The 26,466-nt window shown below is 48.0% G+C and overlaps 1 protein-coding gene across 2 annotated transcripts; it reads left to right on the plus strand.

Annotated features, from left to right (window-relative positions):
* The first annotated feature begins 624 nt into the window (after positions 1-624).
* LOC139054656 (uncharacterized) lies at positions 625-25,160 on the plus strand. Of its 2 annotated transcripts, none has more exons than XM_070532037.1 (6): positions 625-898; positions 8,327-8,507; positions 18,454-18,655; positions 20,542-20,824; positions 23,705-23,996; positions 25,036-25,160. In XM_070532037.1, the coding sequence occupies exons 1-5, from the start codon at positions 731-733 to the stop codon at positions 23,978-23,980; spliced, it is 1,110 nt and encodes a 369-aa protein (XP_070388138.1). In that variant the 5' UTR covers positions 625-730; the 3' UTR covers positions 23,981-23,996; positions 25,036-25,160. The 2 variants fall into 2 exon arrangements, with proteins under 2 accessions (XP_070388138.1, XP_070388139.1); XM_070532038.1 differs by having other exon boundaries at positions 8,327-8,492.
* The last annotated feature ends 1,306 nt before the right edge of the window (positions 25,161-26,466 follow it).

Here is a 26,466-nt window from a genome sequence, read left to right on the forward strand (position 1 = left end):
TGCAAAGGGAGCGAAGTGTGGCGTGACTGCCTCGCTGATCGGAAGATCGCGAGAAGAAGTGCGTGGGGTAGCAGCCGCAGACAGACTTCCGCTACACCCCCCCCCCCCCTTTCCATGCAACGCTTTGTTTCCATACAGAAGACGCGCGCTACTCTGGCGCCATCTCGTAGACGTTGTCACTGCAAAGCACCGCGTGGGCGGCACTACCCTTTTCTTTTCACGCTTTCACCACACCCTCCTCCTCCGCTTTCCTCCTCACGCTCTCTTCGCTCTCGCCGTTATTTTTTTTTTTATCCCCCGCTGCGTTCCGCGTTCGCTCTCATCTTTCTCTGTGATCCTTCGCTCGGTTACGAGGTAGGAAGTCGACGCCGATGGTCGCCGCAGGAACGGGTGCCTAAGAACTGCGCTCTAAAAAAAGTGTCTTGCTCAAGGCGAACGCTGAACTGTTGTGAGGCAGAAAGATTGACCAAGAATGGGCGGTGAAAAGTGAAGAGAATACAAAAGCAAAAGGAAGGGGGTGGGGCGAGAAAAATTGGAGTGTTTACCAATAGGGTCGATGAAGAGCGAGACGCATCCCTCACAGTGGGTATGTGCCACAGATTCTACGTGGGGTCATTATCGTCATCATCACGAAGTCGGCACGCGCGCACGGCTGACAAAGCCTCCCCTAGCAGGCTCACCAACTATTTGGTGCGAAAGGCCGGCTGCAGCCCGATCTTGACGTCTCGCGATGGACGTTAGCCCCATCGCCACCAAGGATTTCGTGGTGGAGAGCGTGCTGGAGTACCTGGACACTGACGAGCTGTTCGCGTGCGCCGAGGTGAACCGGTTGTGGCAGTCGATCGCTCTGTCGCTACTGCGAAAAAAACTCATATCCGTCTCTGTCTGCTGCGTGTCGGTAAGTCGATTTAATTTCGACCCACTGCGCTCATCGGTAGAGCCAGAAAGGCAGTCACATTGTGTGCCGACATTTCTGTTTGTATTCGTAGCGGTAATTGACTGTTTATGGGAGTATACGGAAAGGGAAGGAAAGGAAATTACGGCGGACTGCACTGTAACTGCCTGGCGCAGGCTGCTGGCACTTGAACGGCAGTCGACAGTGGGTGAACGGGGCTAGGGGAGTAAAAGGACAGGGAAGATAGAGGAGTCGATATATAGCTATATATAAAACTATTTTCTTCGCGGCGTTAATACCGAAAAAGGCGCACAGGGAAACATAGGGTTAAACGAACGAAAAGGATCTGTCCTGTTCTCTGCAGCTACGACTGCTCAAGTAAGCCTGTTTCAGATAGTTGCTTAACGACTACGCCTACCCTAAACCGAATGCCCACGTTCTATCGAGATGGTGGGAGTTGCACTTGCGCTCAGAAACCCTCCATGGCACAGATTTCAGGATTACTCGGCGGTTGAAGAGGTGCACAATTTCCAGAAAAGAACAAGGAGCTGGAGCGCGCTGCTTTTAGACGACGTAGGGTTTTTGATTAGGGAGATAGTTCTCTTACTGTGTATTTAGTTTTGAGGCTTTACTTACTAGCTTCTGTATCACTTTTATTGCCTGACTTCAAATACCGAAACCCCTTATTGGGGCCCAGAGACGTTATTTCTTGGCCTTTCTGAACAGGTATTGACTCTTTGGAAACAGTCATTATTGATGCTGGTTTTAAGTTTTTTAGACTACTTCCTCTCCTCCAAACACCTTCAGAAGAGTGCACCAATAAAGCTTGCAGAAATATGAAACTTTCGCAGACAATAAATAAAGATGGTTGAGCTTCATGAACGCAGCAACTTGTCGGAAACCTTGTTTTCCTTACTAAAGCACACAATAGTTGTATCCGCAAATAGTATTTCACACTGCTGATGGTTCATCTACCAAGAAGGACCAGAGAGCGTTTCTTACGAGTGTCCCACATTCTCGTAAAATCAGCTGTTGATACCGCTAGCATGTAGTGTTTTGCTCGTTTCGAAGGCATTCAGATAAGCTAAACGTAGGTACCACATGCTCTTGCGCCGAATGGACAACCTTGTGCTGTTTTAAAAAAGCGCCACTAGGAGGCGTGCATCATAGTCATATAACGACAAAAAACGGAGACGTACAAAAGCACAGTTCGATCAGGGTTGTGGGAGTTCATAGTGTTTTTTTTATTGTTTGGCCTAGGTGGGACATTAATTAGGCAGTATAATAGGAAGAGCTTGGTGGTGCAACCCACCACCCCGTTTCAAAGGGGACGCTCATAACATCCATCCATCCATCATAATTTTGACACGTAAAACCCCAGATTTATTCTTAAGCATGCGAGGCAACCTGACTCGTCTGGACGTCAACGAAGACGTGTCCTTTGCGGCGGAAATAACACTGAAACTGACGCATCTGAAGCTTTCGCGTAGCTTCATACTTGGCGAATATGATGCCATGATATTCAAACCTTTACTTTCTTCATTCTATTCATGTATATTCTCGTGATAGGCGAAATTACAGGCGTAGCGGTAGGAGATAGGAAAACTACAGTAATGGATTCTATAGCAAGCGCGTGCAGCTTACCCTAGTTGAAATTAAGGCGCAGAATAATGGACTTATGTAGGTCATGTAATGCGGATTGGATAACCGGTGGTCTACTAGAGTAATTAAATTTGTGCGAAAGGTAGCGAACTGGCAGTTAAATTAGATGGAGCGATGAAATTATCGGAAATTTGCAAACATAGAACGGTGTCGGCTGACATAATACAAGCGTAACTGAATCGATGGCACATGGCGTCGTGCTGCAAGTGGGCGTAATGATGGTGGTATAGTTGGTAGCCGGAAGCGGTGACTAAGCAGAAAGTTTTATTCCTCTCTTCGTTTAAACGCAGTAATGCAGTGTATACCGTATGTGCATATGGAAAACGATGTGGGCTGAAGCAAATTATTGCTTCTTTATCGGAAAAATAACAAAATATGTAATTTAAATTAGAGAAATCAAACGAAGAGATAGATTTTCAAGTAAGAAAACAAAAGCCGGTTGAGCGGCTATCCGCAAGTGGAAAGGCGAAACGGCGTTTATGACAAGAAACATTGTATTGACGTCTAACGCTCCTTGCATGTATATTATTTGTATTATTTGCAAATAGTTATCTGTTTTTCCTCCAAAACGTGGCAATTTTGGCTTCTCGTCTATAAGGTTTCGATGGCGAAAAGAGCATACAATTTGCCTTTTTTATGTTAGTGCGCCTGCCTTCTTAACTTTTCGAGCGCGATCGAAGCACAGCGCATAACTAATGACTACACAGAAGGTACGAAGTGAAGCGTGTTTGAGAATGACGTATGGCAGCGCCCAATCTGCATTAGGGTCGATCTCTATCGACTCGAGCTCAATAGAAAGCGCGTGTGTGACGGGGCCATGCATCCGAACAACGCAACCCTGAAATATAGGATGTTCTTTTAGCTTCACAAAATTTTAAAAATTCCCTATGGCAGATAGCACAATTCTAAGCATTGTTCTAAATTATTCGATGAGGCGACCATTAGTTTTACGAGAAATCATAATGCATAATTTAAAATTTAACGTAATTGCACTGATTAGAGTTCTAAATAATTATTTTACGGCACATATTTAATCTACGAACTGTAGCTAGTACGTCCGCCGCCGACGAAGACGACGAAGAAACCATCTCGACGACCTAATGAAAACACGCCGCCATCCCGACGAAGTCGCGAAGCCAAGACTACACCGACGAAAGACGGCTTGATGACGCGACGTTCCAGCTTCAGTTCAACGCGGCGCAGCCGTGATCCGACGCCAAGACACAACTGCAACGCCAGACAAAGAACCACCGACCTCGACGTACTTCTCGACGGCCACGCAGTCACTGCCTTAGTCGATACAGGGGCCGATTACTCTGTAATGAGTGGACACATCGCCGCCCAGTTGAAGAAGGTTAAGACTGCGTTAAGACTGCATAATTCGGACCGCTGGAGGACATCTCATTACGCCGACTGGAATCTGCACGGCAAGAATAACCGTTCATGACCGGACTTACCCTGCCACCTTCGTTATCCTCGAACAGTGTTCACGAGACGTCATTCTCGGCATGGACTTCCTGAACAAACACGGCGCAATCATAAACCTGAAGTCGAAATCGATAACGCTGTCGGAAGATCAAGCGATACCGCCGGAGAGCTTTCGTAGTCACCACGCCTTCAATGTTCTCGAAGATCAAGTGAGCATCCCGCCTCGCTCGAGCATTGTTATTTCGGTCGGCACCGAAACACCCGCTGACGTAGAAGGCGTCATCGAAGGCGAGCAACGTCTACTGCTAGACCGTGAAATTTGCGTCGCAAGAGGGATCGCTCGACTGCATGGAGGGAAAACTGAAGTGTTGCTGACAAACTTCAGCCGAGAGTTCAAGCACATCAACAAGGGCACGAAGATCGCGTACATCGAGGAAATTCTGGAAACCAGTAATGCGTTTGTCCTCTCGGATTCCGCCGCATCTACCCCGACGACCATGGTTCCCGAACCAGACTACGACATTAATCCAAGTCTCCCCGTTATTAAGCAACAGCAGCTCAGAAGTCTGCTCCAACGATACAAAGGCTGCTTTTCGACGTCATCGAGGATTCGACAAACACCAGTCGCCAAGCATCGCATAATAACCGAAGACTGCGCTCGACCACTCCGCCAGAGCCCTTACCGAGTTTCGCCGCGAGAACGCGAAGCTATAAGAGAACAAGTCGACGAAATGCTGCGCGACGACATCATCCAGCCGTCGAAAAGCCCGTGGGCATCCCCTGTTGTCCTGGTGAAGAAAAAGGACGGAACCCTACGTTTCTGCGTCGATTATCGTCGTCTGAACAAGATCACGAAGAAGGACGTATACCCCCTCCCACGGATAGACGACGCATTGGATCGGCTCTGCAACGCTAAATACTTCTCGTCAATGGACCTCAAGTCTGGCTATTGGCAAATAGAAGTCGACGAAAGAGATCGCGAAAAGACGGCCTTCATCACCCCAGACGGCCTCTACGAGTTCAAGGTTATGCCATTCGGATTGTGCTCGGCGCCTGCAACGTTCCAGCGCGTGATGGACACGGTTTTAGCAGGATTGAAGTGGCAGACATGTCTCGTTTGCTTGGATGACGTCGTTGTATTCGCCGGAAATTTCGACGATCACCTGAGGCGGCTTGCGACAGTACTAGAGGCCATCAAGTCATCAGGGCTCACTCCGAAGCCGGAAAAGTGCCGCTTTGCTTACGATGAGCTTCTGTTCCTAGGCCATGTTATCAGCAAATCTGGTGTCCGCCCAGACCCGCAAAAGACAGCTGCCATCGCACAGTTCCCGCAACCCATCGACAAGAAGGCAGTGCGTAGATTCCTTGGCATGTGTGCCTACTATAGGCGCTTTGTCAAGGACTTTTCACGCATTGACGAGCCGTTGACACGTCTAACTAAATGTGATGTTGAGTTCAAGTGGGAAACGCCGCAGGCCGACGCATTTGAAGAACTCAAACGACGCATGCAGTCGCCGCCGGTGCTTGCGCACTTCGATGAGTACGCCGATACAGAAATCCATACTGACGCCAGTAGCCAGGGCCTCGGTGCCGTTCTAGTCCAGAGGAGAAACGGAGTCGAACAGGTGATAGCTTACGCTAGCCGGTCGCTGTCAAAAGCGGAAGGCAACTATTTTACGACCGAAAAGGAATGCCTCGCCATCGTTTGGGCTACAGCAAAATTTCGCCCTTATCTTTATAGCAGGCCATTCAAAGTCGTCAGTGACCATCACGCGTTGTGTTGGCTAGCGAATATAAAGGATCCTTCAGGGCGACTGGCACGGTGGAGCCTCAGACTACAATAATACGACATCACTGTAACCTACAAGTCCGGACGAAAACACTCCGATGCCGATTGTCTATCACGCGCACCCATTGACCCGCCGCCGCAAGATGACGAGAATGGCGACGCTTCCTTGGAATGATAAGCGCGGAAGACTTCGCCGAACAGCAACGGGCAGACCCGGAGCTAAAAGGCCTCGTCGAATATTTGGAAGGGCACACCGACGTTGTCCCCAGGGCATTTAAGCGCGGATTATCTTCCTTCACGCTTCAAAACAATCTACTCGTGAAGAAGAACTTCTCACCAGTCCGCGCCAATTACCTTCTTGTTGTCCCGTCAGGACTTCGTCCAGAAGTATTGCACGCCCTACACGACGATCCGACCGCTGGACACCTCGGATTTTCCCGGACACTATCGAGGATACAAGAAAAGTATTATTGGCCGCGCCTGACCGCCGACGTCGCCCGTTATGTCAGAACATGCCGAGACTGTCAGCGACGCAAGACACCGCCGACGAGGCCAGCCGGATTACTACAGCCAATCGAGCCTCCTTGCCGACCATTCCAGCAGATCGGGATGGACTTGCTGGGACCCTTTCCGACGTCAATAACCGGAAATAAGTGGATCGTCGTGGCGACGGACTACCTCACCCGCTTCGCTGAAACAAAAGCACTGCCGAAAGGTAGCGCAGCCGAAGTGGCGAAATTCTTTGTCGAAAACATCCTGCTGCGACATGGCGCCCCAGAAGTCCTCATCACCGACAGAGGAACGGCCTTTACAGCTGAGCTCACCCAAGCCATTCTGAAATACAGTCAGACAAGGCACAGGAGGACAACGGCCTACCATCCGCAGACGAATGGTCTTACGGAGCGGCTGAACAAGACCCTCGCCGACATGCTAGCGATGTACGTCGACGTCGAACACAAGACCTGGGATGCCGTGCTGCCGTACGTAACATTCGCTTACAACACGGCGGTGCAAGAAACAACGCAGATCACGCCGTTCAAGCTGGTCTACGGCAGGAACCCGACGACGACGCTCGACGCCATGCTGCCGCACGTCACTGACGAGGAGAATGTTGACGTCGCTAGCTATCTCCAGCGCGCCGAAGAAGCCCGACAGCTCGCCCGCCTGCGGATCAAGAACCAGCAGAGGACCGACAGCCGACACTACAACCTCCGACGACGCTTCGTCGAGTACCAGCCCGGCGACCGTGTTTGGGTATGGACCCCGATACGCCGACGAGGACTGAGTGAGAAACTACTGCGACGCTATTTCGGACCCTACAAGGTCATCCGACGTATTGGCGCACTGGACTATGAGGTCGTGCCAGACGGCATTTCGCATTCACAGTGGCGCCGCGCACGATCTGAAGTGGTCCACGTGGTGCGCCTTAAACCCTTTTACGGACGCTGACGAACTTATTATTTTTTTCTGTGCTACAAGTGTTTTTGTTTATTGCTTTCGTTTGTTTGCAGCATCGGGTCGATGCTTTTTAAGAGGGGGGTATTGACACGTGTACTTATCTTTATCGGGCGACCACGTTTCGCCGCTTAAGAAATGTAATCGCACAGCGCGGCATGCGCCTGCATGTATCCGAAGTTTCTGGAAAGTTATCGATGCTTCTACCCGGCTGTCTGTTGTCGCCGAACCTTGTGTTATCTAATTTCATCGCGTGACGCGAATGGTGTAGAACATTGTGGAAGGCACGCGGGCCCGAACGATTAGTCTGGAACATTCGACGACTGCTGTATAAAAGCCGACGCGCTTTACCCGCTGATCAGATTTACGACGATCGCCGACTGTTCGCCGCTCTCGTTCTGCTTTAAGTGTAGCCTGTTTTGTGGGCACAGGTTCGCCCAATAAAAGCTAGTTTTGCTTTTCACAGTACTGCTACTGTGTTCTTTGACGTCACGACCACGTGACAATATATCGACTTAGCACGAATACTGTGGATGGCACCGGTTTCGAGATGTGTACCGTCAAATTTGCTGTAAAAATGCACTGTCGTTCTACTTACTTTTTTAAAACGAAAACGCAGTTTTAAGCATTGAAGCACAAAAGTAACTGGAACGCCAATGCATATGGTCGGGCACTTTGAAAATTAGTATCTCGAAACTGGCGTAGTCCCGAGAATTCGTTCTAAGTTGAGATGCCTTGCATGCTCACTAGCTACAATTTTTAGGTTTAGATATGTGCCGCAAAGTAGGTAATTAAGAAGTTAGCATAGTTATGTTAATTATTCAATTCGGTATTTTGATTTCTCGCAGAAGTAATGACCAGCTCATCTAGCAATCTAGATCAAGAGCTAGAATTGTGCTATCTGCCACAGGCAATTTTTAAAATGTGGTGCTGCTAAAAAGAAAGGAAAATAAAGAAAACAGCATGGGAAAGACCTCGCCACATGGCCTAAAGCCAGCGTTGCGCAATGGCCTTTTATAGCAATATGATCTGCTTCTGCGAGCGACTGCTCTTCGTTGCGAACAGCAGAGCAACGCGCGTCTACCACGCATGCGCAGGAAGCGGAGCAGTCCCTCCCGGAATCTGTGCTGGGCAACGTTCACGTGTGTGTTGACATCTTCTGCTCCAAGTTTTCGCGCTTCCGAAACATCGCGCGCATGGCCGGAATGCGACCTACACTCATCTTTCTCTCTTACCACGCCAACCTCATCGAGGACCAACGAGGTACGTCTATGTCAGGTAACTGCCATAATTTTGCAAGAAAGTGCGATTATTTCCGCAAAAAAAAAGTTAATTTGACAATTACTTGGCACGCATTTGACGAGTTTGCCTTATCCGAATGATGCGGCTGATCGCTAAAGAAAGAGCATGATTCACAGGACACCTTAAGTTTCCGTGCAATAGTTGTTCCACAGCTTCGCAACATGAATTTTGCGCGAAATAACAACCAGCCGCGAAACAGCAATTTCAAGAGCCCTTCGGCGTCTTTGCCTTTGACAGTGATTACGGCGTAAGGAGGCAGTGAGAAATGTTAACGGCCGTATGGCTTCTGCTCGAAATTCCCTTAAGAGGAAGCTTTAGCTCGAGTGCTCCTATCTAAATACATGTAAAAGGAGAATTCGTTTTTTTCGGCAACCACTGCACCAAATTTGACGAGGTTTGTTGCATTTAAAAGAAAACCTTAAGATCTAGTGACTGTTGGTTTCGAATTTTTGAGTTAGGTCGTGAATTTTTTATTAAAAATTGGCGAAAATCGAAAATTTTCAAAAAAACGAAACTATCAAGTTTCCAACTCTGTAACTCAACCACTAAAAATGATAATACAATTCTGTGAATTGCATCTAGTAGTACATCCAAAGCGGACAAAATTGATATGTTACGCATTAATATAAAAAAATTTAATCATAGGGAAATACAACTTTTGCAAAACCGTTGTAACCAACGTAACAAATTCACGTAAGATGTAAAATGACATATTGAATTTGTCCGCTTTGAATGATCTAATGAATGCCGTTTGCAGAACCACGATATCAGTTCTTTATGCATATCTATGAATTTGTAAACTTCGTGCTTCTATTCTTTTCAAACGGTCAAATATTTGAAAATCGTTTTAAGAAAATTCAAGCCCTAAATCAAAATTCCGCTCCCGACAGTCACTAGAATTTAACTTTCTCTTTCAAATGCAACAAATTTCATCAAAATCGGTTCAGGGGTTATCTCATAAAAACATTTTTGCGTTTTATATGTGTTTGCATAGGCCGCGTCGGAGTTGGGCCCGAGCTAAAGCTTCCTCTCAACACCACTGTGTAAAACGAAGGGACGGAGAACTGCATGGGATGGTCTAGTGTTAGCTTAAAGCTAAATGCTTTAGTAGACTTAACTGGTTTGGAAACAAGTCTTTTCATGCATAGCTTGTCATATATACCCTGTATTTCGGCAAAAACTATAAGTAACCCTTGAAAACAATAAGGTTATGATAGCAATTATACCGACACTCCAGGCGCCTTTCCACCGTCGCCGTGATGTCCCGAATGAAGGGAAAGTAGAGGAAAATGAGCAGCCTGCGCGTCGTATGTCGGCGGTCAAGTGATTTGCGAGAGCGCAAGCATGCAATGGTGAGGAGAAGGATGATGGCTTGGTGCATGGAGGAAGGAAAGGGACCGGTATTCCTAATATTTTACCTTGATCCTCCAAGTGTTAAGTCCAAGTCCAAGTGCCAAGTCCAAGTCCAAGTGCCACTTGGAGCGCGCCGTCGTCTTATCTTCTCGCGCACCCATGCAATGCTGGAGGCCATGTGAACGAGCAAGCGCTGCTGCGCGGCTCGCCTTTGTTCCAGGAAAATTATTTTTCTTCACTAGTCTTATGCCGGTCTCACATAGGCAATTTCGACCATGATCAAGCCCGATCGGGATCAAATTCTTCGATCGCGACTGCCTCCCTTCCGCGAGCTCGTGCAAATGAACCAATCGCGATCGAAGAGTTTGCATGGTCCCAGTCGAGTTTGATGCGGTCGAAATCACCTTTGCAACACCGGTATATTTTCTTTCTGAATATTTTCTTTCTGGACCACGGGTCGAAGCTTCGGGGAGTGTGTAATTCATGGCAGGAATTGAGAACGTTTAAAACGACAGAAAGCTGAGCCAGTTGGTAAGGATTCATGATGCAAAAAAAGATGTGAGGCGTGCATACAGGACACAAGAGTAGAGAAGTGGACAACGCTAACACCGGTCAAGCGTTCGTGTTGTCCACTTCTCTACTATTGTGTCCTGTCTGCACGCCTCACATCTTTTTTGCATAATGAAAATGAGAACAATGCCAGAGACGAGGAATCGGGAAAGCGCACCGTGTTTGTTTTCCTCCTGTTTGCGTACTCCGCACTGCTCATTTTAGCTCTGGAGCAGATATGGCTTTCGAAGCTGCGCTGTAAGTTGAGGTCGGGCATGAAATATGCGGTAGCTGGCCCATGCCGTCGTCCAACTCATCCACGCTAAGGATATTGTTGAAGGGAGGGACTTGTTCTAATCGAGAACGAGGAATACGGGTTTTATATATGTACAATATTTGCACGAAGACAGGAGATACATTTCATCAGTCTAGCAAGACTGATAAGTGAAGCACACCGGAACAGCCCAAAGCGGCTGCTTAAAAACCCTCTGTCCTCTCTAGATCCCTAGGTGAGGGAAAACTGCCGTTCAACCTTCGTCCAAAGGGAGCGTCCAAAGTCATCGTAGTCGACCCGTCTTTGAGGGGAAGGGTTCACACATTCACTTCCGCACTTTGGTTTCACTGAACACAACGAGATGAGCGTGTCCTAGTAGACAGGGGTTGATACGCTTGACCCAAACAGGCGCCTCTTGATTCCAGAGCTGACCCTGCAGTTAGCCGCCGCGTCTGCCATTTGACTGTGAAGATTTCTGGGGCCCGTGAGAAAGTGCCGCCAAATACCCTTTTCCAGGAGTTATCTTGCTCCAAGTAGACCATGTAGGCGACGGCGAAGCAACTAACAATACTCAGTCCGCAGAACGTGGCTAGCCTCGCTGGCGCTCTTAAGCTGTCCGAGGAGGCGCATTGTTGGCTTCCCAAAACTTGTCGCAGCGGGCCGGGAAGGGTTAGAAGGTCGCTTCTCCGTAGGAGGCACTCCCGCAGGTCGATCGAAACAACTGCAACGGGCTGAGAAAGCTTTGCAGGTCAGTACCCCTGCAGGCCGATCGTAACAGCTCCTCCATAGCCCGGAAAATCTCGACTGGCCAGTGCTGATAACCGCTGGGCAGGAAGAGAATGGCTGGTGGCAAGGGGGGGGGATGCCACCAGCCATTCCACCAGACTTGGCTTGCCGCGACCAGCTGTGAAATAATGACACCGCCCCAAAACATCCAACAATGACAGGCAACTGCAAAGCGAACCCGACAACACAATGCCGTATCTTGGATCTCACTTTAGACCTGCCAGGCTTCAAAGAAAACATAAGTGCAGGAATAACAAATGCTGCATTTCGCTATGCCAAATATTTGAAGAAATTTCGTGGTGACAAATTGAGAAATCATGGATGGAGTCCTGCTAAATGAAAGGGCATCTTCTTGACTTAAGAAAATTAACAATAACAACACCAAAATTTAGGCTGGATTCCTAAACGCAGAATTAAAATTAGCCGGCTCAAACCATCCGCATTTCTATGCAACTTTCCCTTCTTATATCTAACGGAGAAGTTGTATTCTTGGAGAGTGAGGCTCCATCGGAGCAAGCGGCCGTTTTTGTGTGACATTTGATTAAGCCACGTCAGAGGACAGTGGTCGGTCTCGATGATGAACCTCACTCCGTACAAGTAACACAACAACTTCTGGGTTGCCCAAACTAAACAAGCACATTCCTTCTCTGAAGCGTTGTAGGCTTCCTCTCTCACAGTTAGTTTACCGCTGGCATAGGGGATAGGATGTTCCTCATTATCGCCGCCGACCTGACTAAGTACCACGCCCATACCTCTGTCGCTTGCGTCGCACTGAACTATGAGTTCCTTTGTGTAGTCTGGCGCTCGAAGCACAGGACGAGAAACCAATTGCGTTTTCAAACCTTGGAAAGCGTCCTCTTTGTCCTTATCCCAGTGCACGCTATTCGTCGCTTCCTTTCGGAGGGCGTCTCTTAAAGCACTTGCTGTTTGCGAGTAATTAGGAATGTACCGCTGATAGTACCCCACAAGTCCCAAAAAGGAACGAATGTCTGTTTTCGTGCGCGGCTGTGAAAAATCTCCAATCGTAGCTATCTTCAGCTCGGCCGGCCGTCTCGTGCCCTGGCCGACAACATGGCCCAGATAAGTAACCTGCGAACAACCAAACCTACACTTTTCCGCTTTCATCGTTAAGCATGCTTTCCTCAACCATGAGAACACTTGTTCGAAGTGTTCTCACGGCTACTGTTTCCAGCTGTCCGAAAAAAAATTGCTACATCATCAAGATATGGCAAGGTGAACTCCTGCAAGTCTTTTAGGACAACATCCCTTAACTTAGAGAAGCTAAACGGCGCGTTCTACAGCCCGAAGCTGAGGGCGAGAGGGCGAAAAGTGCTTACAGGTGGGATGAACGCGGCATAGTGGCTGGCACTTTCTTAAAGGGGAACTTGCCAATATCCCTGCACGAGATCTATAGTTGAAATGTATTTAGCAGCGCTAACTCTTTCGATTCGTTCCTCAATGTTGGGTATCGGGTACAGATGATCCCTAGTGATGGCATTTAACCTCCTGTAGTCAACACACGGACGAGTGTCCTTATTAGGGGTTTCTACAAGTATTAGCGGTGATGTGTAGTCACTCTCAGCGGGCTGAATAACTCCCAACTCTAGCATGCGCTGTATCTCTGCCTCCATAATTTCTCTCTATCGTGGAGACACTCTGTAGGGCTTTGATCTTATGGGTTCGTTGATGTCAGCTCTACTTCATGCGTTATTAGTTCGGTTCTACCTGGCCGATCGCTGAATCTATCGAGATATTCCCCTAACAGCCCTCTTAGCTCATCATCTAGCTGCTCGGGTCTGAGAGCGTGCGAGCTTACCGACTGTTTTACCACTTCTTCCAAGCTGATTTCAGAGTTGGAGGTCGCCTTATACTCATTAAACTCGGTACTAGTGTCGTCCTGCACCTTGATGGTACAGTTCACAACTCCTCTCCGCTCCACGTACGGCTTCATCAAATTGCAGTGGTATATCCTCACCTCCTTCCTGCGACCGGGCAATTTCAGAGCGTAGTTAGTATCTGAAAGTTTGGGCAACACTTTAACAGGTCCGTCCCAGTGAACTTCAAGCTGGTTCTTTCTTGAAGGTTTCAGGATCATTACCTGGTCTCCGGCGTTAAACATTCCAAGACTCACATTCTTGTCGTAATAGAACTTGGCGTTCTTTTGAGCTGCTCCCATGTTCTTTTCGACTAGTTCTTGCCATGGGTTGCACTTAGCCGTTACAGCAGATTTAGCACGTATTCTACCACTGTTGGACTCTCTCCTCTTTCCTCCCACATATCTCTTAACATTCTCAGTGGAGAACGGAGGTTCCTCCCATACACTAGTTCTGCTGGTGAGAACCCTGTAGCCTAATCAGGAACCGTTCGTAAAGCAAACAAAGTGGCCGGAAAACAATTCTCCTAGTCCTCCTTGTACTATTTGACTGATGGTGATAGACGGAACTGTGTATCAACTTTACCCAGCACTTTTGTAAGAATGTGGGAGTCAGTGCGCTGGTGAATACTGACCCTTGATCCGCCTGAATTTCGGCTGGAAACCCAACTCGTGCGAATACTGTCAAAAGCGCGTCTACTAATTCGGTGAAACTGAGCACTTTCAGAGGGAATGCTTCTGGAAACTTTGTACCCGGACACAGCATGGTAAACAAGTACTGGTAACCCGACTTTGTCTTTGGTAGAGGCCCTAATGTGTCTATCAGAAGTCGTCTAAAATGTTCTGATATTAAGGGCACTACTTTTAGTGTAGTTTTCCAGGTTTCTCCTGGTTTACCCGAGAGCTGGCACGCGTCGCATGATCTTACAAAGTTTTCTACGTCTTTGAAACAGCCAGGCCAGTAGTATTCCATAAGCAATCTTTCCTTCGATTTGTTTATGCCTAGGTGGCCAGACCACCCATTTCCATGACAGAGACTCAAAAAGTCCTCCTTGTACTTAGTAGGCACGCCTAACTGATCTAGAATCTTTCCCTTTCGGTCTCTGTAGTGCCGATACAACAACCCTCCTCTCTCTTGTATCGTCACGTTGCGCCTAGCAATGCCTTCTTTAGCTGTGTGATGCAATTTGGCAAAGCTGTCATCATTCTTTTTCTCGGCTGCCAGTGACTCTCTGTCCACAGGTAAGATGTCATCAAAGTTCTTTGAGGACGGTGACAGTAACGACCCTGTCTCGCTTGCGAGTGCGTCAGTTGGCTCTTCCTGCAGGCGTGAACTTTGACACCCTAGTGATACGCTTTCATTGAGCGGGTCAGCTGGCAGGCTTTCCTCAGCCGTTTTTTCGTCCCTCGAGCCTAGCTCGGATTCGGTTACTATAGTTACCTCTTACCGCGATTTTACGAGCTTGGCCTCGCGTCAACGCCTGTACTACGCCCTTTCCCAGTGATTGGAAAAAATCTAAGGGCACTGCAGCGACAAAAGTTTGGAAACTGCAGCCTCGGTCACTAGCTCCCCAAACGGCCCACTTAGTTTGACTTTCGGCATGAGCAGACACAAGCTGTGTTCTTCTACAACCTGTTCGATCCATGCTACTTCTCCCGTCACGTAAGACGGATGGACAATGTCCATAGTGGCGGCACTGTCTCCCAGCACCCGGCATGGTTTGCCATTAACTTGCAGGTCGAGAAAATATGGGCTTAAACGTTCCATATTCTCGTCTTTTTCATCCACGTAGGAGAAAACTACGCTAGGCTTCCCGCAGTTTACAGCGATATGCCCGAGTTTGTGGCACTTATAGCAGCGCATCGGTCTAAAAGATTCGAACTTTCTTTTCTGCTCTTTTTGTACGGTTTCCTAGTTTGATTTCTCTTCGCTCTTTTCTGAAGTCTTTTCCTCCACGTCTACAGACTCCGGTCGTCTAGTCTGCGAACCTTTTTGAACTGAAATTGTTTCCGTGGTCCATTTCGACCGTCCCAATATACATCCTCGGCGTTCAGCTTACTACGCGTTGTGTACTCTTCGGCTAATTCAGCCGCCCTTTCCACAGTGTTTACGTTTGCTCTGTCTTGCACCCACACCTTCACAGATTGTGGGGTGCTCTTGTAAAGCTGCTCTAGGCAGATGCATTCAACAATGATGTCTCTGCTCTCGTACGCTTCCGCGCTTTTCAACCACTCGACTAAGTTGGCCTTTAAGCTATATTCAAACTCGAATATACCTCGCTATCCTTCTTGCCTGTGCTTCTAAACCTTTGCCGAAAAGCTTCGGCTGAAAGGCGGTACTTCTTCAAAAGACTAACCTTAACCTTTGCATAATCATATGCATCTTGTGCACTGAGTCTGGCGATTACTTCCGCAGCCTCACACGGCAAATAGACAGCAACCGCTGTGCCCAAGTACTCGGACCGAAGTTAATCTTCTCCCAAGTCCTTTCAAAATTTCCTAGGAATAAGCCCATGTTGTTCCCGACCTCAAATGGCTTTAACAGCCTGTCCATGCGGTATCACTCTGCCTCACTTTATCGTTCCAGAGGCCCTTTACTTCCTTGAGTCAACTCCAAACGTTTTCTTTCAAGGTCAATTTGCATTTTTCTTAGCTCACGTTCCTCTCTGTCCCGTTTCTTTCTTTTCCTAAGAAGTTCTAATCCAATTTCAATGTCCTCATCACTGGCCTGTTCAGAAATCAGCTGCAATAATTCCGATTTTAGCATTTCCTTGCGTACCTCTAGGCCCAGTTCCTCACCAACAATCAACAATTCGTCTCCCAGTAGTGTCCTTAACTCCATGATTGCTGCTTTACAGCCTTGATCATGCTCGCTACACATACCTAGGTAAACACAACCTAGCTAACAATCAACAATCTAGCTTCCCTACAGTTCTAAACAGAACAACCACAAAATGAGACTTGGTCTCATCGAGAACGAGAAATATAGGATTTATTTACGCTATCTACATGAGAATGTTACAGTTCATCAGTCTAGCATGACTGAGAGAGAATGCACACTCAGCAGCGGCGCCATGGCTGCTTATAAACACTTTGTCATCCCTAGATCCCTAGGTGAGGGAAAACGGCCGTTCAACCGTCGACCAATTCGGAGCGTCCAAAGTATTCGTAGCCGAGCCGCCTATGAGGGGGAGGGTGTACACACTCACTTCCGCACAGGTTTCAATGACCACACAAAGGTGAGAGGGTTTTCGCAGATACGGGTCTTGCCCCGACCAGGCGCCTCTTCATCCTAGTGTTGACTTCGCAGACAGTGGCCGCTGCGTCTGTCCGTTGACTGACGGCTTCGAAGACCTGTGAGACGGCGCCGCAAAACACTTTATTCCAGGAGTTCCACCGCTTCAAACAAACCGTGACGGTGACGGCTAATCTACTAACAACACTTGGTCCGCCGACTGCGTCTGGACATCCCGGCGCCGCTCGCTTGGTGATGCGGCGTATTGTCGTTCTCAGAAAGCGAGTCGACGCAGCAGGCCGGGCGCGTTCAAGGTCTAGTTCTCCGAATATCGCCACCCCCGCATCTGTGGCTGGCTGGGAAAATTTAGTAGGTCGGTACCCTTGCAGGCCGTTAGTAACAACACACACTGGACTTATTTGCTACCAGAAGAGCACGTCGCTCGTTGGAAACGTCGAGCTTTCATGAGACCTTGCGACAGGGTCTCAACGCAAAGGTTTGTTCGGCAGCTAGGTACTATCTGAACGATAGAAGTGGGATTGGATTCTGAATATTGAGGAACCATATATATGCTCGATATATGATTTTTCGGTTATTGAAACCAAGAACATCCGATATTGCATACCGTGTCTATCCAGATATACCCGTCGAAGCACTATCTGCCAGTCGCATGTAATACTGCACATACGAAACTGATCAAGCGGCGCGAAAGAAGACGTGGGAAAAAAGGGGTATGAAGCAGCAGTTGACTTGTCCTTCCGGTGAAAGTAGTTTCGTGTATACTTTTGTTCTCCTATCGTTCCCATTCTTTAATAATACGAGAGGAATCAATGTACTATAGGTCCGCAGGCGTGTACATTTAACGCGTACCACGTCGAAGTATACTGCCTGCCATAAGGCTATACCTCTCATGAGGATAACCTCTATAACGCGCGCATTTTTTTTATTATTGTACTACAACTTATATACGGGGTGACCATTTTTAAGTTTTCCAGAATCTTGAAAAAATCGCCTGTGGCTGATAGCACAATTGTTGTCCTTGAGCTGGATCATTCGAAGAGGCAGGCATTACTAGCACAAGAAATCAAAACACATATTTTAATTAACAAAAATTCACGAATTACCTTTTAGGGTTATTACTTTATGGCACGTACTGCAATTTACGAATCGTAGCCAGTGAGCTTGCAAGACGTATCCACTTAGAATGAATCTCCATTATGACACCAGTTGCGAGATATTATTTTCCATTGTGTGGGACGAAACACATGGACGTTCCAGTTACTTTTGACCTTCGTTGCATAAAAGCACGTTTGTTTAAAAAAGTAAAGAGGACAACAGTGCATTTTCACGGTGAGTTTTATGGCGCATACTTCCAAACTGGTGTCATTCTGGAAATTCATTTCAAGTGCATACGCCTTGCAAACTCACGGGCTGCAATTCGTAAATTGCAATGTGTGTTGTAAAGTAATTAATAAGCAGTTAATTAGTTATTTTTAATTAGATTAATATGCGTTTCAATTTCACGTGCAAGTAATGCCCGCCTCTCTGAATGATCCAACTCAAGGACTATAGCTATGGTATTTGCGATTATCACCCCCCCCCCCCCCCCCAGCTACGGAGCAGTGCCCTTCCCCTCCCAAACCTCACACTTTTTTGTTCCTTTCTTTTCCCTCGGCACATGGACCGAAGATCGTCATTTACGAAAATTCTATTCTGAAGGCCACAAAAACGTCAAAATGTGCCCCCCTCCCCCCAATAGTAAATGTTTCCGTTGTAAGGTCACTGCGCAATACGAGCACATCTCCACAGAGAAAGACGCGCCCCTTTCTATCGTCTTCGGCTTTCCTCGCAGTGACGCAGTGCCTGCGCAGACTGCTTCCTCCCGACTCGGTGATTATCTACTTCAAACTGGAACTCGTCCGACCCGCCGACGAATCCGACGACGGCACGCACGAAGGCATCTTCGGCGAGTTCCTTTTCCACGCCGACACGATTCTGCCCGCGCCGGCGACGTACGACGAGTCCTGTGAAGAGAAGCCGCCGGACAGCCCCGGGTGAGTGAGTCCATTTATGCCGCCACGGGCGGTTCGTCGTTGCGGGGCTTCTGTGGTCCCGGTCAGAGCAGTTACGATGCTGAAATTGCCGGCAGCGCAGTAACGCGCTGTGACAGCACCGTGTCTGTCTTCTTCCCCCCCCCCTTTTTTTTTCTTTCTTTTTTACGGAATAAATTTTGTTGGAAGTGGCGCTCTGTGTGTGTTGTCGTTTTCGCACCTTTTACCTAAAAATACCAAACCGACACGCCCCAATTTCCGTCCTAATGAAACTGATGAGATTTGACGTCCTACAGGGGCTATGAGAGATGTCGTGTGGTGTAGGCGCTCCCGATTTAAATTTGGACCCCCCTCACGAGTTTCTTTGTCGCGCATGCCCAAAGCACTGAGCGAGCAGAAAGGGACCCGAGGGGCCCCGAATTTTGCCAGCCACATTCATTTGAAGCCAACAGACAATGGAGTCAGGGAAAGCATAGAGAAAAAGCGTTTTTTGTATTCCGCCCCCACTGGAATGCGGCCACTGCGGCCGGCTGCAATGTTGCGCTTCAATTTGACAGTTGTACCAGTTGCAGTTCATATTTGACATGTATGAGGTATGGGCTTAAATTTATGCCTTACTTTTGGCATAAGATGGCCATAGTTTTCCTCGCGCCAGAAAACCAGCCCTCATTTAGTCCGATCATCCGGAAAAGCCTATATGGGACAAGACTATATTTGAGCGAGAAGCCACCAGTGAGAGAAAAAATGAAACATTGATTTTTGGCGTCGTAGACCACCTGCTAAAGAAGTGCTCTAGTTACGGTGCAAGCGAGTGTTAAGGGGCTCTGATATGAATTGTTGTTCGTTTCTGTAATTGTGCGCCTGCGAGACACTCGATCTTGTTGCTGGAATCACTGCAGTAATATTCTAGGCGTCGTCCGCGTGGGCATTGATCGAGAAAGCACAGTTTCCCGACAGCTGTGGCTCAAGGCCTGTGGCTGTTTGTGCCGTGCGCACTCGTTGAACAACGCCGGCGAATTCTTGCAAAGACGCAGCCTGTAGAAAAAAAAAAGCGAATGTTTCAGCCAGGGCGAAAAATACGGCGGATGAGTCGGCGCGGATGCGACACGCCCCGTTGCTCTTTGTGGCGTCAAGAACGGGCCCCGCGCAGGTTTCTCAAAAACGCTTTGAATGTCTCCATTATTTCTGCGTGAAATAATGCTTCTGCGACTCGCTCACTCAAGGAACAGCCACCCAAGGAACCCTGCACAAGCCGCATTACACATAACAGGACCAGTAAATGTAACGATTCTATGTCAACGCTATTCCTTTTCGCTTTTCGTCATTGGTCCTAGCGAGATTCCGCCAACGCTATCACCAAGGTCGGCCGGCCATGAATGTTAGTGAAAGGAAAGGAACCCTTACATTGCACCGGCCTAGCTGTTGAGAAGTTAGCAGTTGATAACGATCGAGAATCGTTGCGCACTCTCACCCACCATCAATTCGCACTGCTGAGCACGTGGTCGCGGTTCCGACTCGCAGCCTCGGCTGCCGCATTCTCGTGGAAGGGAAGCGCAAGAACGCTGCCCCCCCCCCCCCCCCCCGGAGCACTGTCACTTCGATGCACATTTTACAACCACGTGTGTCGAAATTAACACACGGCTCTATACCACGCCCCTCCTCGTAGCTCGTACATGTATAGTTATCGGATGTACGATAATTAGTTGATTTTCAAGAGAGTTTGCCGTTGGGCTAGTTGGGACACTGTATTAAGGTCGAAAGCAGCACAACTAACGGAACAAGCAAGGGATCGGCAATTGATTAGCCGGACAATATGAAATAACATTAATGGAAAGGCCGGCAGAGTTTGTTCGTGCGCGCTATGTATAGAGCACGCCATCTTCGCCCAGCCCGTCCAACCAGAGCAATGAGCCGCAACTTCATCCCGACGAGGAGCCAGCCGCACCGGCGTTGCCCGCGCCGGCCCCCGACGAAGGGTCCCCACCGGTGACGGCGCCGCTCACCTGGCCTCGGCCCCTTCTCCCGCCTAGCGGTGACAGCAATGGCGCCGTGTTCCACAACGTGCTGCCGGGAGTGCTTATGTTTCAAGCCCTGCACGTTACCGAGGCCAGCCTGGAGGCGGACTCGTCCACCTCCTGCTTCACCGAGGAGGCCACACACAGGAACGTGCAGGTGAGTTGTCACGTGTGGAGGCGCTTTCGAGCGCGTGCGCGGTTTCCACCAGATTCGTTCGCCCCGCTATTGGTAGCGAGGACCACCCGGACTTTGCAATCACACGGAGACGCGTGTACCAGAAGCTGTTTGTGCCCGCGGAATGACGCGCAAGGTGCCGACCAATATGGGTCTAAGTGGCATCGACATTGTATGTGTAACGGAGCAAACTTTCTCAACGTATTTCATTATGTTGTGAATACGGCCACACGTTCCCACTTGGCGACAGCTGTTTACGAAGTAAAAGAGGAGTGTGCTGTTTTGTCTGTTGTATATACCTTCCCAAGTTGCGACTGATCGTATTAGTGTAGCTGTGGTCTGATGAAATTACTGTAAAAAAATTCGAGGCAGTTGCTGCGTCATGAGCGTGTTGTGGGCCTTTGAAATAGTGATGGTTATTACCACCTATAGCTCAGATTTTCTACTTTTCTGCTGAATTTATTCTTGAGCCCAAAATCCATGGTTTGAGCAAACAAACCATCGACTCTAAAAAAAAGGTATATCATTCCTCTAAAATGTTCTTTTTTTTTTCATTGCGTGTTCCCTATTTTTACGCCACCGATCCTCCGTCCGTGTTTTACTATTCTCCATCGCCGGCTTCATTCACCTCTCCCCTACTAACTTTAAGAATATAGGCCTCAGGCAGGCTAACTATACGTCCTCATTTACCTCTGGATGGATACTGCAACGTCATTAAATACTACGGTTTCATATCATATACAGAAACCAAATTACTCATACGCGAAAGCGCTGACACTTTTCACCATGGCCTAGCAGTGTCAAGGCAGGCAACGTATCTATAAAAAGCTGCGACAAGATATCGCTAATTCTTTGTCTTTAAATGTAGGTGAGCCTATGTAAAAGCCGATTCATAATGCAAAAAAGGGGTAAGGCGTGTAGACACGGACACAAGAGAAGTTCACGACACGAACGCCGACTATCACCTGAAGAAAGCATTAAGGCGAAAAAAAGAAAGACACAAAACTCTGCGCATGCTCTGGAATGGTAGCACCACGTGTCACTCGTGTATACGTGCCGGTCTACGTGAGAGCGCCATGGCTTACACATGGTGCCACAGAGCACGAAATATAAATGGGGAGACATCTAGACTATCACAAGAAGCCTTGTGATCGTCTTGATGTCTCCCTATTTGCCATTCGTGTTCTCTGGCGCCGTATTACATGCTAAGGTTGGACTGCATTACTGCGTAGGTTACTTAACTGCTTCGCTATAGTTACTGCGATGCTTTGTAGCTTTGTGGCGTCTGAAAGGGATTAGATGTGGTCGGTTGTGGCGATCGGGCTGTGGAGAGGATGGTGCGGATGGTCAGGAGAGGGTGAGGAGTGGCGCCGAGTGGATGAAGGCTGGAAGAGAGGTAGTAACGCGCGCCGCTTGGTTAGCGCAAACGTTGACGTCATCAGATCGCGGCGGGTGGAGCGGACACGACCTGATGATATGACGTACTATGGGAATCGCTTAATTCCCGTAGTGTGAGTGTGCGATATCTACTTTTTTTTTGTATGTGTGCTCCCGACGAAGATCAAGTAGCATGGCAGTATCTGCATCGAGGCGGGCGCCCTCTGCGCCGCAGTGTTGTCACGATGTAGCTATGGAAACCACGACAGGCCGTCAAAGCTAACTTCAAAAGATAGCCTGCCACTGCGTTCTTTAGTGCGAAAGTAGCTCGCAAAGTTTGTCGTTGCGTTCTGCGTATTTGCTCTGGACCTGCTATGTTATAGCGAATGTTTTGCATAAGCGTGCGTATTGTGCCATTTGACCTCCTCTGTATGGCATACGAGCCCATTTAAGTGCCAAGTGCATTAACAAGTGGCCAGTCAATAAGAGCTGGATATTCATTTTGCGAGGTGCTTGTCGTGCATGACCTTTCTGCTTCACAAGGCTCCGAAGCACTGAGTCATGGCAACACGCATCATGTGCCAAATAACGGCTAGATGGCATCTAAACACACTACTTTGTACCGTTTGTATATCATGAAACAACATACCAACCTGCATAAAATGAAGATGAGCGTCTACTAAATCTGTGCACAGTGCTTGGATACTGGATGTAGGCAGCGCGCGCAGTGCGAAGGCGATTAAAACAGTTAACGTGTTTTGCCTCGACAGGTGTAAGCTCGAAGCACATATTGCTCCATGGAGCAATTATGGCTACCTGCGATACTACACACTGGAATAGACGGTTAGACCACTCTGAATTACGCGGTAGGTAATCAACATATATATTACGTCTCAAAAGTATGCCGTGGGCCGCGCAGATTGCACACAAATGTTCGAGTGTCACTGCGTATATGAAATCGTGTCCGCCTGGACCATGCATCGAACATGCACCGAAGGTTTCTTTACGCGTCGCTTACTTTTACGATTTGCGCGATGTTGGCGCTGCCATGTAAATCAATTATGGGACAAAGTATGCAAAAAGGACACTGCAGCGTCAAGCAAAGGCGCTCGCTCACTATATAGACTATGCATAAACTATTGATGTTTTGAACAGAAACATGGTTGACCCGGCGCGGTGGCTACTTTCGCGTTCAGCTGCCGAGCACGAGGGCACCGCATTCTGACGGCAGCGAAATGCAACAGCGCTTGTTCACTTAGAATGGAGTGCGCGTTAACAGAAAAAGTCTCAGACGGCCAAAATTAATCTGCAGCCCTTGGCTAAACGGCGGCGTCGTACCTCGCAGCCTACAGCGCTGCATTGAGCCACGGCAAACGTGGTCAAATTGCGTTTTGAACTCGAGGGTCGTGCGTGCATCTGCCGCGCTCTGCACATAGTTTATTTCCTGAGCTGAAACGAATTGACTTCTCGGGGGGTGTTCTACAGGTGACGTCGGCGGCGATCTTCAACACAATGCCGAGCAGCCGGCTGATGCCGTTCATGCGCAGCCTGAGCGAGAATTTCGGCTCGACAACCAACACCATCGCAGTGGCATTCCCGCGGGACCAGGAAGAGGCGCGGCAAGAGCTGGAAGCCTTCGAATGCGTCTTCCCCAGCGTGCCGGCGCTGGCGAACCAGGCCACCGAATTCAACGTCGACGGCCAGTATGCACCGCACGGCCGGCTCAAGCTCATCCTGCTTCTCATCAAGCTCCTCGACTGAGCAGGCGGCTGCACACGTAAATGCCATCAGCGTCTTTATTGTCTCCTGCACACACTATGAGATCGCCAAAGCACCTCGAGCTCGAATTGTTGGTGCAGCGATGGAATACATGGTATTTAACCCATAGTGAACGATCCCGACGCAAGCACAGAGTCGAGGCTTTCGTCACCCGTGTCTTTGCGCTGTGATCACTCGCTTCGCGCTAAATTTGATTCCCTCCATCATCGAAGCATGTTATAGTATATACAACTAGCATGAAGGAAGGGGCCGCGCCCAGAAAGAGTATACGCGTAGGTGGCATAGGCAAATGGGAGTCAGCCCCAGTTTCAACTGACAAATTGCGAGTTTTCTCAGGTTGGTACACCGACTGTCGTACAGAGGCCGACAGAGCACACGCTATATAGGGTCGAAAAAGTATCTCACGCATGGGCGGTACACGACTCCCAGGTGTGCAACGAAAGATAATCACTCAGGTAAAAAAAAAATCGAATCATACGTTTTAGCAAATGTTTTCGGTAAGGTATGAAGGATAACAAAACACACTTGCAACATTTCTATAGCGTACCTCGAGGGAGTTGTTTTCGAACACACTTTTCTGACAGTGTGTCTGGCAAAAGTATGGCTCCTTGTGCGGTGCATACAGAAATGCAAATATTCAAGGCATCCTACATGCATGCTTGCTCCGCACTTGCGCGTGGTTCGCGCAGCGCTCGCACCGTCTTTTCATTCCTGTGTCATTTCATAAGCGCTAAGGTCATGAAGCAGTTATCTGCGTCTCACTCCTCAACCGCGCTCAGAGTCATAGATAATATTTTTTTTCTGCTGTACTAATAGATATTTCAGCCACGTCCCGCACAATGGATGTGCAAAAAAAGCTCACGAACTCAACATTGCAATGACAGAGCAAAATACGAGACAAAGTAAAGCTGACGATACAGATGCTGGCTGTCAACTCCTGAACGCAGTATCATTTTGCGCTTTTGGACATATATGTGCAGTATAGCATTAGAATTTTGTACCAGAGTCTTTCGTCGTCTTTTTTTCCCTTTCCTCAGATCCGAGCAGTGGTGCGAAGATGGACGACTGGGCGTCTTCGTCGGATGCTTGCCCGCATGTGTACACAACTTTGTACATATCATACAACAATCGGCCGCCTGCACACAGCGTTTTATGCTTTTCGTGTGCGTGGTTGTTATTGCATCTTCTTGCTGTACACAAGTTCGCCGCCTCCAAGCTACCACTGTGAAGGCCGCCTACAATCGTAAATCCACTAATGCACAGGCTTCTATACACATTAATGCGTAAGGCACTACCGCTTCATCCAGCTTTTCTCTGATAGCCAAGTCGCATTAGCAGTGACACCTTTACGTCAGAACTTATAGCGGTGTTTGAATAGTGCAATTTCCGAGTCGAATCAAATACGAATATTCGAAAAAGAAAAAAAGAAAACCACAAGCAACGAATATCAAATCGGATATCGATTTTTTTTTCTCATTTCTAAAGCGACATGAAGTATGAAAGGTTCCGCGCAGTCCGGTTGGTTAAACAAAAGAAGGAAATCAGGCTTATATACATTTGCAGATGCACGTAAAACAGTTCACGAATACAAATCCGGAAAACTGAGAAGCTTGCAAACGATAAACAACTGCTCTCAATTATATGGAGCACCATGACAATGACAGGAATGAAGCAAGGAAACAGCGGCCACCAGGTGCAGGCAGTGTTGCCTTTGCTGAAGGAGAGAAGTGCGATATACAATATGATTGTATGAATGAAGTATGATTGTTTAAAGGGTCGCAAACATGGTGAGACAGGCTAAATATTAAATCGCAACAAATTACTATACAGGCTGCCTACAAGTGAGCCATTCAATTGAGTGACTAGAAATTATTACGCAGAAGTTATCTGCCCCATACGTTCGCTTAGAAACTGGTGTCCCTGCACCACAACCCTAGTCATACTGCATCAAGATCATTCGGAACAGTCCTCACATCCATCGTTGTGCGTCCCTCGAAACTCGAATAGGTCTTTTTAACCCTTATATATTCTAAAGAAACGATTATTTGAGAACTTCGAATAGTGAGTTCTCCAATCGAATGGTAATCGAAAAAAAGCAGGGACTATTCGATTCTTATTCAAAATTTCTAATCATCGCACATTCCTACTTATAAACAGCCTTGCTTCCTATATTCACATTTTAATTCAATCGTGTGAAGGAACTGCGTACGTCTTAGTAAACTTGTACTTTTAAGAAGCTATGCCTTTGATCCCCACTTTTTTCAGCTGCAGTGACAATTTTCGGGCTGCGCGAATATTCGATAATTCATAGGGATGTGCGAATACTTGAAAATTTCCAATAACGGATCGAATAGTGTCCTATTCAATTCGGTCTTCGAATCGAATAGTCTCCATTCGTAAATGCGAATACTTTTCGAATATTTCAAAACATCAAATGCACGAAATTATACATTAAATTGGAGCCAAAA

This window comes from Dermacentor albipictus, chromosome 1, assembly GCF_038994185.2.
Source record: "Dermacentor albipictus isolate Rhodes 1998 colony chromosome 1, USDA_Dalb.pri_finalv2, whole genome shotgun sequence".
NCBI lineage: Eukaryota > Metazoa > Arthropoda > Arachnida > Ixodida > Ixodidae > Dermacentor > Dermacentor albipictus.